Source organism: Parasteatoda tepidariorum, chromosome 8, assembly GCF_982258835.1.
Source record: "Parasteatoda tepidariorum strain Cologne lab strain chromosome 8, Ptep-v5.0, whole genome shotgun sequence".
NCBI classification, from domain to species: Eukaryota; Metazoa; Arthropoda; class Arachnida; order Araneae; family Theridiidae; genus Parasteatoda; species Parasteatoda tepidariorum.
Window position 1 is genome coordinate 18,087,106 of NC_141762.1, and position 14,060 is coordinate 18,101,165.

Genomic DNA, 14,060 nt, shown 5'->3' on the forward strand with positions numbered 1-14,060 from the left:
CAAAGTAAAAGCATCGAACAGAAGTTGTGGACCGGTTTAAATTTTTATACCTTAACTGAAACTCCAAGGTAAATAAAACAAAAATTAAAGAAGAAAACAATTAACGCTTGCCTTACAAAGTAAAAGCATCGAACAGAAGTTGTGGACCGGTTTAAATTTTTATACCTTAACTGAAACTCAATGGTAAATAAAACAAAAATTTAAGAAGAAAACAATTAACGATTGCCTTACAAAGTAAAAGCATCGAACAGAAGTTGTGGACCGGTTTAAATTTTTATACCTTAACTGAAACTCCAAGGTAAATAAAACAAAAATTAAAGAAGAAAACAATTAACGCTTGCCTCACATAACAAAAGAACCGAACATAAGTTGAAGATAGCTTTAGAATTTTATTCCTTAACTGAAACTCCAAGATGTATAAAACGGAAATTAGAAAAGAAAACAATTAACGCTAGCCTCAAAAAGCGAAAGCACCGAACAGAAGTTGCAGATCGCTTCAGATTTTTATACCATGCAAATTTTAAATTTTTAATATTCAACAACTGAAATAAGAGTTTGTTTAAAAGCTGTAAAAAAGTTTATGAAAATTTTATCATGAGTCTGAGACCATCCGACCCTGAACCCTTTTTTTTCAGTAAGCAGGCCTGCGCCGGACCCGGGGTCGGGCCGAGCCCGTATCTTTACTGTAAATGCTCGCCAGGGACATTTTTGTTCACATTCTGAACACAAGACAGTTGAAGGTTTAAAGTACAGCTCAAATATAATTTTTATGTTTTGATCATGTTTGGCAAATATTGCCTGATAATAATAGATGTGCACAGCATTGTCTATTTTTGCTGAGAAACTTATTAAAATTGCTTGGCGACACTCTCATTGGCACCACATCAAATACTTAGACAAGACTTTGACTAGAGTTGAAATTATTATTGACCTTCACTTGCAAGGCTCGAGAAGAAGTTTTGTGAAAGCCTTGCGGAATTCCAGGTTGAATATGGTGTAGATGACTGGGTTGACACAACTGTTGATGTAACCAAGCCAAGTAGTTAACAGAAAAACAGTAACTCCTGGTCGCCAAGTGTCATTTTGCAACTTAATGCAGATAGCGTCCAGTATATTGCACGTAAAGAATGGCACCCAACACATGAGGAAAACACCTAAAAAATGAATTTTCATTAATTACTTGAGTTTGTAAAAGTATGTGTATAAATAAGAATAAGCTGAAAAAAACGTAATTAATTAGTTAAATTTGCAATTTCAAGCAATTTGATATGTTTTGGTAAATAGAAATCAATAAAGAAAAAAAAATGCTGATGAAAATTTCATGTATCTTAATTACATTTCTGGTTAGAGATAAAAGAATCATTCTGGCAATAAAACCAAAAATAAGGTATTTTAACCATGAATTTGCCGTTCGTATGATAACGGTTTCACAGAAATTCTGGTTTTCAAAATTTCAGTTCTTATTACTAAACATTTACTAAAACATACAAAACTGAAAATTAAATTTATCTGAATAAGAATGCTCTAGAGGGTATCGAGGAACAATTACCATATTTTACCATATTTACCAAATTTTATCATGCATTTTAAAACTATATAGTGTTAATTTTACCAAAGCACTTAGGTAAAAATTATCGATATTTTTGATGTTACCAAGAAGCCAGAAACATAGTTAGTTTTTACCTTTTTTTTTACTCAGTGCAGAATCCTTATAATAGTTATATATTTTTTTAAAAAAATTTAAATTTTTTTTTGTTATTCAGAATTATTTTTAAGCTTACCAAGATTATGTAAAGTCTCTTTCGTTTAGAACAGGATGTCAGAATTCGAAATTTGTGTTTGCGATTCAAATAAAATCAAGTTTTGTTAAGCCATGTCTATTCAAATAAACTTATAAATAATCTACAATCTTGTTAGATAGAGTAAAATATTTTAGATTGCTAGATGGGATGAAAGTAGGAAGTGGTTCCTGCAAAAGTCTGAAAGGAACCTGCATTTATAAATTAAAATCTAATTGAATTAAAGTCGAATTGAAGTCTAATTGAAGTTTAAAAATTCATAGATATATTGAAATAAGGATCACGTCAGAGTATTTCATAACTATCTTTTTTTTTAAATTTATTTTTAAATAAAAAAAAATGATTTCAATCCTGAATGTTACATTCGATTATCACACATTGCTTCTCTAGTATCCTCCATAAAATAAGTATTTAAAAATACTTTTGTTACTTTTTAGGTTTTCGCCGAAAATATACGCTCTTAGTACTTATTATAAATACTTCAAAAAATAATTTAATTCCTTGCAATGTTATTTCCTACCCACCGGAATCACTTATGATGAAATGATTTATGAGGTTGAAACAACAAGATATTCAAGCATAATATGCATTATATTTTCAGCTGATCAAGAATACCTCATTATTAATGAGCATTAAGAGTCTAATATAAATTTTTAGTATCATAGATTAATATTGAGTATACTGATGAACAATGCGAGTGAAATTCATCTTCTCCTGCTCGTCATTTTCTATTTAAATAAATTATACTTTTATTTTATTTCCTGTTTCAATTTCAATACTAAAACTTTTACTCATTTCTTACATTTATGATTTTTTACCCTCCTTATTATTCATTATAACAAATTCAATACTTTTATTTTATTTCCTGTTTCAATTTCAATACTAAAACTTTTACTCATTTCTTACATTTATGATTTTTTACCCTCCTTATTATTCATTATAACAAATTCAATCTTCTTTACAATTACCATGTTAAATCACTAGAGGAATCAAAACTAGACTATACTTGACATTTTTAAATTCAATTTTGTCTTGTGTACCACTTATAGCCTATATAACTAAAGTTGGTTTTATTTCGACATTTTATATGAATTTTTCAACAGGTCAGCGTGCAAGAGTATATTTCTTATTTTCCCACTTCAGTATTGTAAATGCTGATTCAAACAAATGATCGTCATTTTCAGTTAGATAATTTTTTAATCATTTCAGTAGATCTTTGGTCATAATATATTGTTATAGTTATTATTAAAAATTGTGAAATCAGCATAAGTATTAACCTTGATATATAATTAGCATATGATTTTCATATTTACCCTCGTAACAATTTCTATTTTGTAATAGCGCATCTAAAATTTGCACGACCCCTTACCTTGGTCTACACGTCTACAGTTTGTTTAGCGCGTCTACAAAAAACTTAAAAACGTAAACAAATAAAAATAAAAATAAGATATTTTATCTAAAGCATAAATTGACTGTGTAACGAGCGTAACTTTAACCGACTTTGAGGCTGCAACCGATACTGTTTGAGCTGCCCCGTGAGCTCTTCAGTTCGCGGAATGACATCATCAGACTATGACGTTTAGTTTTCCTTCCCATCTTCTAATTAATCTTTCACTTTTTTTCCATAAATATTCTACTTGCGTTAATTTTTGTTTTTTGTAGTTTAATTAAATACTTTTGTTCATTAAATAAATTAGTCAGTTAAATACAGTTGAATTTATTCTGTTTATTTCTTTTTTTGTTCCGTGAAGATAATAAAAACTTGTCACCACTGACAAGGGAAACTAGGGAAGTGTGACTCGCCAATTTTGAAATAAACTAGTGGGATGTATGCCTTATGAGGAATAATTTTAGGGGGAAACATTTGTTTCGGCCCATAGAAGGTCCTGTGAGAGATAAAAAATAATTTATATGGAAAAATCGATATTTTATTACTTCAATGCAGACTATTAGTTATTGTAATTGTCTCATACTCCAATTAATTTTGTGGTACTTTCACGTACTATATAATGCACATTTATTGTTAAAATTGATTTCGGAAATTTTATATATTTGTAGTTTTTCGGAAAAACCTGTTAGGTTAATTTTTAAAAAAAATTGACATCAAATTTTTTTAATTTTTTTTTTCAAAAAACTTTCCAAATTAATTGGAGTATGTAATTGCAAATAAATTAATAATTAATTAACAATTATTATTAATTAATTAATTTTCTGATTAATTTATTGATTAGCAAATTAATTAATTATCCAATTAGTTACAGATTAATTGGGAAATGAGACAATTACAATAACTAATAGTCTGCATTAAAGTAATAAAATACTGATTTTTCTAAATATTGAATAATTTTTTATCTCTCACAGGACCTTCTATGGGCCAAAACGAATGTTTATTAATTTATTAATTAACAAATGAATTATTTATCCAATTAATTACAAATTAAATGGATTATGAGACAATTACAATAACTGATAGTCTGCATTGAAGTAGTAAAAAACGGATTTTTCTATATATTGAATTATTTTTTATCTCTCACAGGACCTTGTATGGGCCGAAACGAATGCTGCCCCCTAAAATTATTCCTCATAAGGCATACATCCCACTAGTTTATTTCAAAATTGGCGAGTCACACTTCCCTAGTTTCCCTTGTGAGAACAGGAATTGTTCGAGCCGCCCCTTCCCTATGAGCTCCATAGCTTCTCACGAGATGAGATCGTCAGAATGGGGCGTTTAATTTTCTTCTCTATTTTTTACTTTTTTTATCATTTTTTTTTCTCTTTATAAATATTCCTCAGTGCTAATTTTTTTTGTTTAAGTTTCAATTAAATAGATTTTGTTCATTAAATAAATTTGTTACTAAAATACAAAAAAAATTTATTTGTGCTTCTTACTTTTTTTATCCCATGAAGAAAAGTCTAAGTCATCAAAGTGCGCACAACAGGGCGTTTCCTTAAAACAACTTTAGTATTGAATGTTTTCTTAATTTTACAAGTTTTACAAAAAGTAGACAAGAAAAAAAAACAAATAATTTTATAAATTTTGGCATTTTTAAAAAAGTTTTCTTTTGCAATTTAAACTCAAATTCCAATAGAAACGTCTTTAATAAGCCTTTACAAAGCAATTTAAAGCGTTATTAATAATCATTTTTTAAACGCTTACCTAAAACAATTGCTAAAGTTTTGGTGGCTTTTCTTTCTCTCCTTGCAGCATTCTTTTCTCTTTTCTTTTTACCCTTTTCAGGTTTAACAATTTTGAAGGGATTTTTCTTTTTATTCTTTTTCGCCACAGCATTCACACCCAAGTCTGTATCCCCCACAGCTGAGCCATTCACTTTGAATGTCGGTGCTTTCTTGCTGGTAGACCTAACTTCAGACAATGACACACTCTCGTGATCAACCACGCTGAATGTCTCATTGTTTGAGACATTCCCAACATTGCTAATGATCTGACAATCCTTATCGACTGTCGTCGGTGATTCCTCATCATCATCATCCTCATCGACATTCTCTGATGGACAGATTTGGCTCACTTCATCTCCTTCAATTAAAGGACTCAGTGTTTTGATGTAAGATACGCCTTGATTTTGTCTATTTATACCTAAAAAAAAAGATTAAATATTATTTAGTCAATGCTTAATTTTTAAAAAAAATGATTAGGTTTTAAATGGATTAATGCATGAAATACTGTTTTAACTCACTGACGGTTCTGCACGTAAGAAATCGTATTTTAACATGCATTCTTCTCCTAATAACAAAGCCGGTTTTTCCATGTCATCAGATAAGGAAATTGTTTATCGTGGTGAAACAGTATCCTTATTTTTCCCGTAAACAGCAAGTGAGTTGAAAACTCTTTTCACAGTTTATTATTTTGGTAAATAAAACTAAAAAAGCCATGCCTTTTACAAATTTCAAAGAAGATTAGTTGGACAGTGATACTCCAAGCAATGTGTCCCCAAGAATAGGTCGTTTTCTTAAACTTTAATAAAATTACTTTAAATTATACGCATTAGGTTATAAGTAGTTAATATATTAAAAAGAAATTAATAAAGAAAACTTGCTATTTTTCGTTTTCTATATGTTCCTAAAAATTTAGTAGCATTATTATTAATATTTTAGACTCAAATATGTATTTCGTGAATTTTTAAGATTTTTTAAGATTTTATTGTTAAATCTTAATTTGTTATTTTTGTTAATGTTAATTTTGTTAATTAATGTTAATTTTGATAAGATTTTTTTTCCAATGCCCACCTGGGTAATGACCTTTCGTCAATACAGGCATCTGAAGAGCAGATTTGTTGGCCACTCTTTCAAGGGCCAACGTTGCTGCCATAGTAAGGACGGAATGAAAGAACATACATGCCTTGCTCTGGATTCGAACCCAGAACCTTTCTGATGCAAGGCCAGTTCCCTGACCCTACAAAGTCAGTTGTCACATTAATATGTTGTTAATATTAATATACTGTTAATATTAACATATTGTTAATATTAATCCAGCATCAACAGTACCTGGTCAATGCACAAAACCTGGGAAATGATGCAATTAAAAGACATGAATCCAGTAACTTAGGTTGAGCAAAATAATATTGTTTACATGGCTAAAGGATACGATCTTGAATTAAAACGGAATAAAATTGGATTTCTTTTAGAAAACTTCGAGTCTCGTGTATACAAAAAAGTCTATTCTAGCAATCTGCTTTTTTTTTCTCCTCTGAAACGATTGGTCCGTGCTCCATTCCTCCGATAAAAAGAGTCACACCCATGTCTATCAAAGTCTTGGTATTCTTCTTAGAGGTAAAAATAGTTTCTTTGAACCTTTTATCCGCCACAGAAATCATTAAATAAATTTTTCTTTATATTTAGTGTCCTAAATATTTTGTACCCATGATGATATCAATATCTAGTTAATATTCTAGGAAATATAACGAATTTTTTGTTCTCTTACGGACAATGCCTTAAATTTTACTTCCGGAAAGATTTGGGAGCAAATTTTGTAAGATCAACTCTTTGGAGAAGCAACAAGAGTAAACCCACTCTTTTCGACGTTTCTTCGCAAAGTAGTTAATTATTTTTATTTATTAGCAAGCATCTTAACAATTTTTTTTTAATCTGTGTTTAAATAAAATATATTATTTTTTGTTTACCACGCATCCTTTCCTCATACCTCCACACATTTAATGTATTTCAACAGCTCGCAGTATCAGCCAATAGGCAAAGGAAATACTATAGACAGTGAGACCGTCGCTAGTTGGTTGATTTGGGCTAGTTTGCTGGCATTTTTGGAGATAAAACGCTTTTCTACCTTCTCGACACTTCGAGGCTCCAGTTGCATTAGTAAACACGAATTCGTTTTAAGCTTGGCGACTTTTTATCTACAAAAATGGTACAGGATGAATCATTTTGGTTTGCTCTTCAAGCAACTTTTGATAATACAAAAACACTTGTTTCCATCAATAAATTAGAAAAAAACTTTCTACCGTGTTGTTGACAAACGAAAAGGTATTCAGAAAATACTGATTTCAATTTTAAACTTCTTTCATGTGTAGAATGATTATGAAAATGAAAAATAAAAAAGTTTAACAAAATAGCATCATTCAATTTCCAATCAGTATATTTATATCAACACGTATTTTAGATTTAAGTATTTCATCCAACTATCTGAAAATAAATGAAGAATAAATACAGAAGATTGCCCGAAAATTGAGGTTATTAAGACATAATTTATCACTTTCATTACCTCTGATAACCACAGCAATGTCCTAATCTACTAACATTTTATTTCTTTTTACTAACTTTAGATACAGGTATGAATTTTACAGAAGAATTAGGTTCGAATGACTTTAGCACGTTGTTACGAATAATATAATCAAAAAATTAAACCAAACCATTATTATACACTGCTAGAAATTTCTAAACAAAAAGGGTTAAATAACAATTTCCATTTTTAATTCTTATTTTACCATATTTTAATAAAAAAGTCAAATTGCCATGAAATAGATTGTAATCAAACTGTTAACTCTGAGAAACCCCATTTATTAACTGCTTTCACCTAATACTGTTAAATAACCAGAACTTCATAGCACCAACTAAGCCCACTTAATGAAGAAGCTCAATTCCTTTGAGTTGGGTACATATTTTATCCAAGAGGGCTAATCTAACAGACTCATGACTGACAGAACAGGGGTTCGAGCCCCAGCGTAGCCACCGCGAATTTCATTAATACTCTTCTACACGCATGAAGAGTTTCCAATGTGCCCATTTAATCCATTATCTAACAAAAAACCGAGCTCCAACGTCCAGTTAAATTTCCTTTTTTACATTTCTGAAACCATGCTAGTTGTAAATGGTTAAGAAACCGTATATTTTTGAATTCAAGGTTTTATAACCACACCATTTGTAAACGGTTTCAAAATCATAAAGGTAAAAAATATTCGTTACCGTTAACCTGTTGGTTAATTGGATGAACAGACTGCTGCCGGTTATTTTACCATAATTTCAGAAAGAAAATTCTAACAGTGTATAGTGCAAAATATATTTTCCGTAATAACTCAACATCTAAGCAAATATAATCCTTAAATCCTGAAAGTAGTACATAGGTACTCAGCATTTTTCTTAGGATAAAAATTTTTGTGTTGAGGACGTACTTGAATAGTGTACTAGATTAATACCATTATGAACCTTTTTAGAAATTCCGAAATAGCTAAATTTTTTTGTTATAAGACCTTTCATTATGTTCTTTGTTTCAGACCAAAATTACACTTCAGTTTCGTAATGTGTATTAAAAACTTTTCTATTTGTCATTCCCATTTATGCCGGAAATTACAACGTTTGCTGGGTAAAAGCTGTTGAGACGTTGCGCTTCATAATGGAAATAGTTTAATAATAGTCATTCAGAAAAGAATTTAACTATGCAGTGAATATGGAAATTTTTAAATCGAAATAATAATTATAAATGTTAAATAATGACGAAAAAATATTATTCAAATAAAAAAAACATTTTTTTTCTCAATTATATAAATTTTTTTAAACAAATACATAAATTTAAAAAAATAAAACACTTTTTATAATTTTGCACGAAAAAAAAGAAACAAAATATTGGATGTAATTTGTAAGAATAGATTTGATATTGTTTCATTGGCTCAGTTAGTTTTCTTGATATAATGTGCATTTAAAAAAAATTCAAATTTTCCTTAATGGTTTTTGACGAAAGCAGATTAAAAGTTGGCAATTTATTTGATGTTAATATTGCTATTCCAAAACCAATTTTACATTTGCTTTTACTTAAACAATTTTTCTGAGAATGTTTCGTAACATTTTATTGAAAAATTTCTATGATATGAACATTATATCTGCAAAATTAACTGACATTTTAACTTCTCGGTTTTTAAAATTAGCACTCAGTATTTTTCTTCTTACTTATTCGTGCAAGACCATAGAAAAGTTGCTTTTTTTAATTTTTTAAAATTAGTTAATTCTATACTTTTTCATCTTAGGTTGCATCAAGTCTTTAAGAAAATAGCACTTTAATTTTTCTCAATATTTTCTCATTTTTGTAAGCTTGGTACTGACAGTAAAACTTGATATAAAGTGAGATGTTTGGCAAATGTACAATGTTAGAAATTTCTCGGGAAAAAATGGCCAAATAACAATTTATTCGATTGTTATTTTGCCACATTCAAACAAAATAGCCAATAACCTTAAATAAATTGTTATTGAAACTGTTAATTGTGCAAGAAACCGTTTATACTGCTTTCACCTAATTCGATTAAAAAACCAGAATTTTATCGCTCCAATTAGACCCACCTATGAAGTCATTTTGTTCCCTGCAAATGCATACATAATATAGACTAGAGAGCTAATCTGTCAATCTCATGGCCGAAAGGCTTGAGCCCCAGCGTTGACACAATTCCAGCATTCCATTCACCACGTACAGAGTGTCCTGCACTCTACAATTGGCGACTGTGGACAATTCAAATTCAATAATTCTCGTACCCATGCATAGATGGCAGCATTATAAAGCGGTTATTATCTTCAACCATCTGAATCATCTGACTACATGGACAGATCGGCCATGTAGCCAGATTAATCGGCGATGACCAGATTTCGTAGTGGCCATCTTAAGTATTTAAGGTTTCAAAATGGGGAGAAGACTTTCCAACCTTGTTCCTGCTCACATCCTTCAAATCCTGATCACCTTCTTTTTTGCCTTGGCGCTTCTTTTAGGCAGCTGCTGGTTGATCGGGACTTTCTGCAGATATATGGGGAACTGATGCGACGGGAAGGAGCCTTCTGGACCTCTCTAGGCTTTTCGTCTCCAGGGGAATTTGTAACAACAACAACATTATCTTCAATGTCCAGTTAAATTTCATTTTTTATGATTTTGAAATCATGCTAGTTGTAAATGGTTAAAAAACCGTATAGTTTTTGTGTTCATGGATTTTCAATCATGCTTCATATAAACGGTTTCAAAACCATGAAGGTAAAAATATTCGCTATCGTAACCTTTGCGACAATCTTGAACTTTGCGATTAAATAGACAGTCTATCGCCGGTTTTTTGACCGACATTTTAGAATTAAAATTTTAACAGCGAATTGCATATAACTATTGAGAAAAACTTGCATAAATCTGTCTATCCACCTTTGCATTAACAGAGTAGATAGACAGAGTAAACAGAAACTAAACATAGAAATTTTGTATTAGAATGTTAGAATAGCAATCATATTTTGAATAAAATTAGCAATATTTATAAAGCTACATTACTAAAAAGATTACACCGTAAAAATTCATACTTTGATGGATTTAGGTGAAAAATTTATTTGAAGCAATTTTAATCGGTTGTCATGCTCTCGGGAAAACTCGAAGTCGGAGTTAGTTTCAAACTTTTGAACAACCAGCTCCACAGCTCTAAACGCAAGATATCATACAAAAAAAAACTTAAGCACATAATACCGACATAATTAATAATGATAAAATGTCTTTTTATATGTTTTATTGATTGCCCTTGCCGATTGCTTTACGTAATTCCTCCTTACCTGAGAAAAAAATATAGGAAAATCTGCCAGAATATGGTAAAATTTACCGCGTCTGTGGTATAGCTGAATAATAGCTGAATAATTTTTACCGAAGCTCTTTGTTAATGATTTTGGTAAAATGAGCAATAAAATGTGACATTATAATTTGGATTTGATTTGTTCATTTACGTCGCACTAGAGCTGCACAATGGGCTATTGGCGACGGTCTGGGAAACATCCCTGAGGATGATCCGAAGACATGCCATCACAATTTTGATCCTCTGCAGAGGGGATGGCACCTCCGCTAGGTAGCCCGACGACCTGCACGCGAAGTCGAGCACTTTACCGTAGAACAGTTTAACGAGGACCAATACCGCACACCCTCAGTCCCTACGCAGACTGATCCAAGTGGTCACCCACCCGCTCACTGACCGCAATCAGTGATGCTTGACTTCGGTGATCTACTGGGAACCGTGTCTTAACGATCAGTCCACTGCGGAACATTATAATTTAGAAACCCAAAACTTCCTGTAAGCTGTTACCACATGAACGTAAACAAATTAACGGTTAAAATTACCGAATATTTTGATTTTATAATCAAGAGTAATGGGATGTAATGCATAATGTTCTTTGCCAAAAGTTACATTACCATACATAGGAGGAATTTTATCAGAATTTATTTTTCTGTGAAGCAGAATAGTTTTTTAGAAGTTTTTAGAAGACCATCTCATGAAACAAAATATTAGCCATAATCAGTATCATTTTGCATGATACTGGTGCTCAGGGCTATTTCACTGTGGTCTAAATTTGCTAAAATTAAGCAATTTTCACCGGTACATATACCATTCGGCAGACCACTCGAAACCCATTACCACATCACAGTAAAAACTATAATAATATATTTCAGACCTATTAAAAACCGCACCAATTTCTATCGATACCAGTAGCAATAATTTTCAAATTTAATTTAATTTAATTTATATTTGGCGTTAATAAAATAAGACGATTTCTTTTGGTTCCCCTTAATTGAAGCCGTACATTTACCTCACTTATTTTTCTTGGTTGGTTATAATGCCAATTGCCACACGGGCAAGCCTGCTTGGTGAAACCGAGCAAATTTAAGGCAGAGTGTGCGATTCTTGTTTTTCAGTGGCGCCATCTATGGCCGAGAATTCGACTTCTGCCACATCATACGTCACACCTGTTTATAAGGTGGATCCATTCATACATCCATTCATTCATCCACAGATCGTAATTTTGACCTGAATCAGAGAACGATCGATCTCCAATCCAGTACCCCCAGAGGTTTTGATTTGTTATGGGAACATGGAGGACTTCGCTACTAGGCAGAATTTTAACATGCATCAGTCACCTACTACACGGGGAGTCTTCGGCTGGCGGGGTTCGAACCCACGAACTCTCAGACATGGGTCCAGCGCCCTACCGACCAGGCTATCCCGGCCCCTTATTTTTCTCTATTTGGGGATATTTCATTTGCGTTCCAATAAGGTGAACTGTGCTCGAATCCCAGAGATGACTGGTCAATACGAATTCCACAACCGACTCGCGCCGCCCGATGTGCTGACCTAATATATCCTCAGTAGTAGACGGATGGTGTGTTCGAGTCCTCGTGCCGTCAGGTAAACCTCGGGAGGTTTTCCTCTCAATGTAATGTAAATGCGGGTTAGTTCTATCAAAAAGTCCTCCTTGAAGGTAAATTTCTCTCAATACTTGATCCAGAAGTTCCCTTGCTTTTCTGGATTGGGTTGAAATTAAAAAACTATCGAGTTGAACATTGGTAGACGTAAAACCAAAAATGGGTCAGCTGTTCAACGCTAATTATAAAATGTAAAGTAAAATTATCGTTTTATGCCGTGGTGACTCAGGGGATAAAGCATTTGCCTTCCATTGATGTGACTGAGTTCAAATCCCAATGATAGCTGGTTGATACGAATTCAGCACTTGGCTCACATCGACCACAGCACTGACGTAAAACATCCTCAGTGGTAGATAGATCATGTGTTAAAGTCAACTTGTGCCAGCCTGACCATTGGAGGTTTTCGTGGCTTTCCTCTCTATGCAACGCAAATGCTGTTTAGTTCCATCAAAAAGTCCTCCAAGAAGGCAAATTTCTTCAATTCACCCATTTCTTAAATTCACCCAATACTTGCCCCAAGAGTTCCCTTGTCTTCTGAATTGGGTTCAAAATTACAAGGCTTGTAAGTTGGACATTGGTAGTCATAAACTGAAAATTGAGTAAGATGTTTAATGACGTTATAAAAATAGAGTTTATTTTAATTTATTTAGGTATATGAATAGATAATTTTAGATGCACTTTTTCTGTGACGTAGCAACCAATATACCTTGATTACTAAGGTTGTAAAAATTAATTAAGAATACGCAGTAAAGCCATAAACGGAATCCTTTAAAATTTCATTTGTAACAATATTTAATACTTAACTACTGCGAAAAATATCATTTTTCAAACGTGTCCCCCGAACGAACAAATTTAAAATTTTTAATGATTACTAGTGATTTTTAAATAATTGTTATAGGTTTGGTAAATTTTTAAGATTAGGATCAGGACAATCGCGCAAATATTTCTAGAGTTATGAAAGATTCGACTTGATAAGTTCCTACATTGCAGACGTACAAAAATACTCCGTAAACACAAAAGAGAAGTTGAGAAAAAACGCTCCTTTATTAAACAGGGAAACTTGTTAGAAATATTTTTAATTTATTATGTGGAAATATTTTAAATTTAGGGATTTATTTTTAAAATCCAGTAAAATTTTTAAAAGAAGAGGTTTTATTTTTATATATTTGTTATACATTTCTTTTTAATCTCGACACTTTATCACCATTCAACATAATGAATTTAAGTTATTGACAGATTTTCGTTTACACCGCAGCATTTTCTTGCATTTTTAAAAAGCTACGTAATTTATTTGTCACATAGCATTAGTGTTGGGTAAATTTGTTGAGTTTAATTTAAAGTGATGTCTTTAAGTAAAATAACTTTAAAGATTTATTTGAAGATAATAACATATTATTTATTTCAACAAAATATTTTTTTTCTACTCGTATTTTTTATGGGTTCACGCATTGTTTTTTTTTTCAAATAAATATGAAAAAATTTAAAAAATGGCATTATGGTTAATCATAATTAAATTTATGCTATGACATTCCATTTAGCGTGAAAAAAGATTATTTATTACTGAATCGTCGATTTTAAATTGGAAAAATAGAAAATCA

The 14,060-nt window shown here is 31.4% G+C and overlaps 1 protein-coding gene across 1 annotated transcript in view; it reads right to left on the reverse strand.

Moving 5' to 3' along the window:
- Positions 1 to 386: 386 nt before the first annotated feature.
- The window catches only part of LOC107449468 (dopamine D2-like receptor), a 169,616-nt gene continuing 155,942 nt past the window's right edge, over positions 387 to 14,060 (reverse strand). Inside the window, exons 5-6 of the mRNA XM_016064995.4 lie at positions 4,957 to 5,394; positions 387 to 1,154 (exon numbers count right to left, since the gene is read on the reverse strand). Coding sequence (XP_015920481.1) covers positions 934 to 1,154; positions 4,957 to 5,394 — 659 coding nt within the window. The 3' untranslated portion in view covers positions 387 to 933. The remainder of the gene's footprint in view (positions 1,155 to 4,956; positions 5,395 to 14,060) is intronic.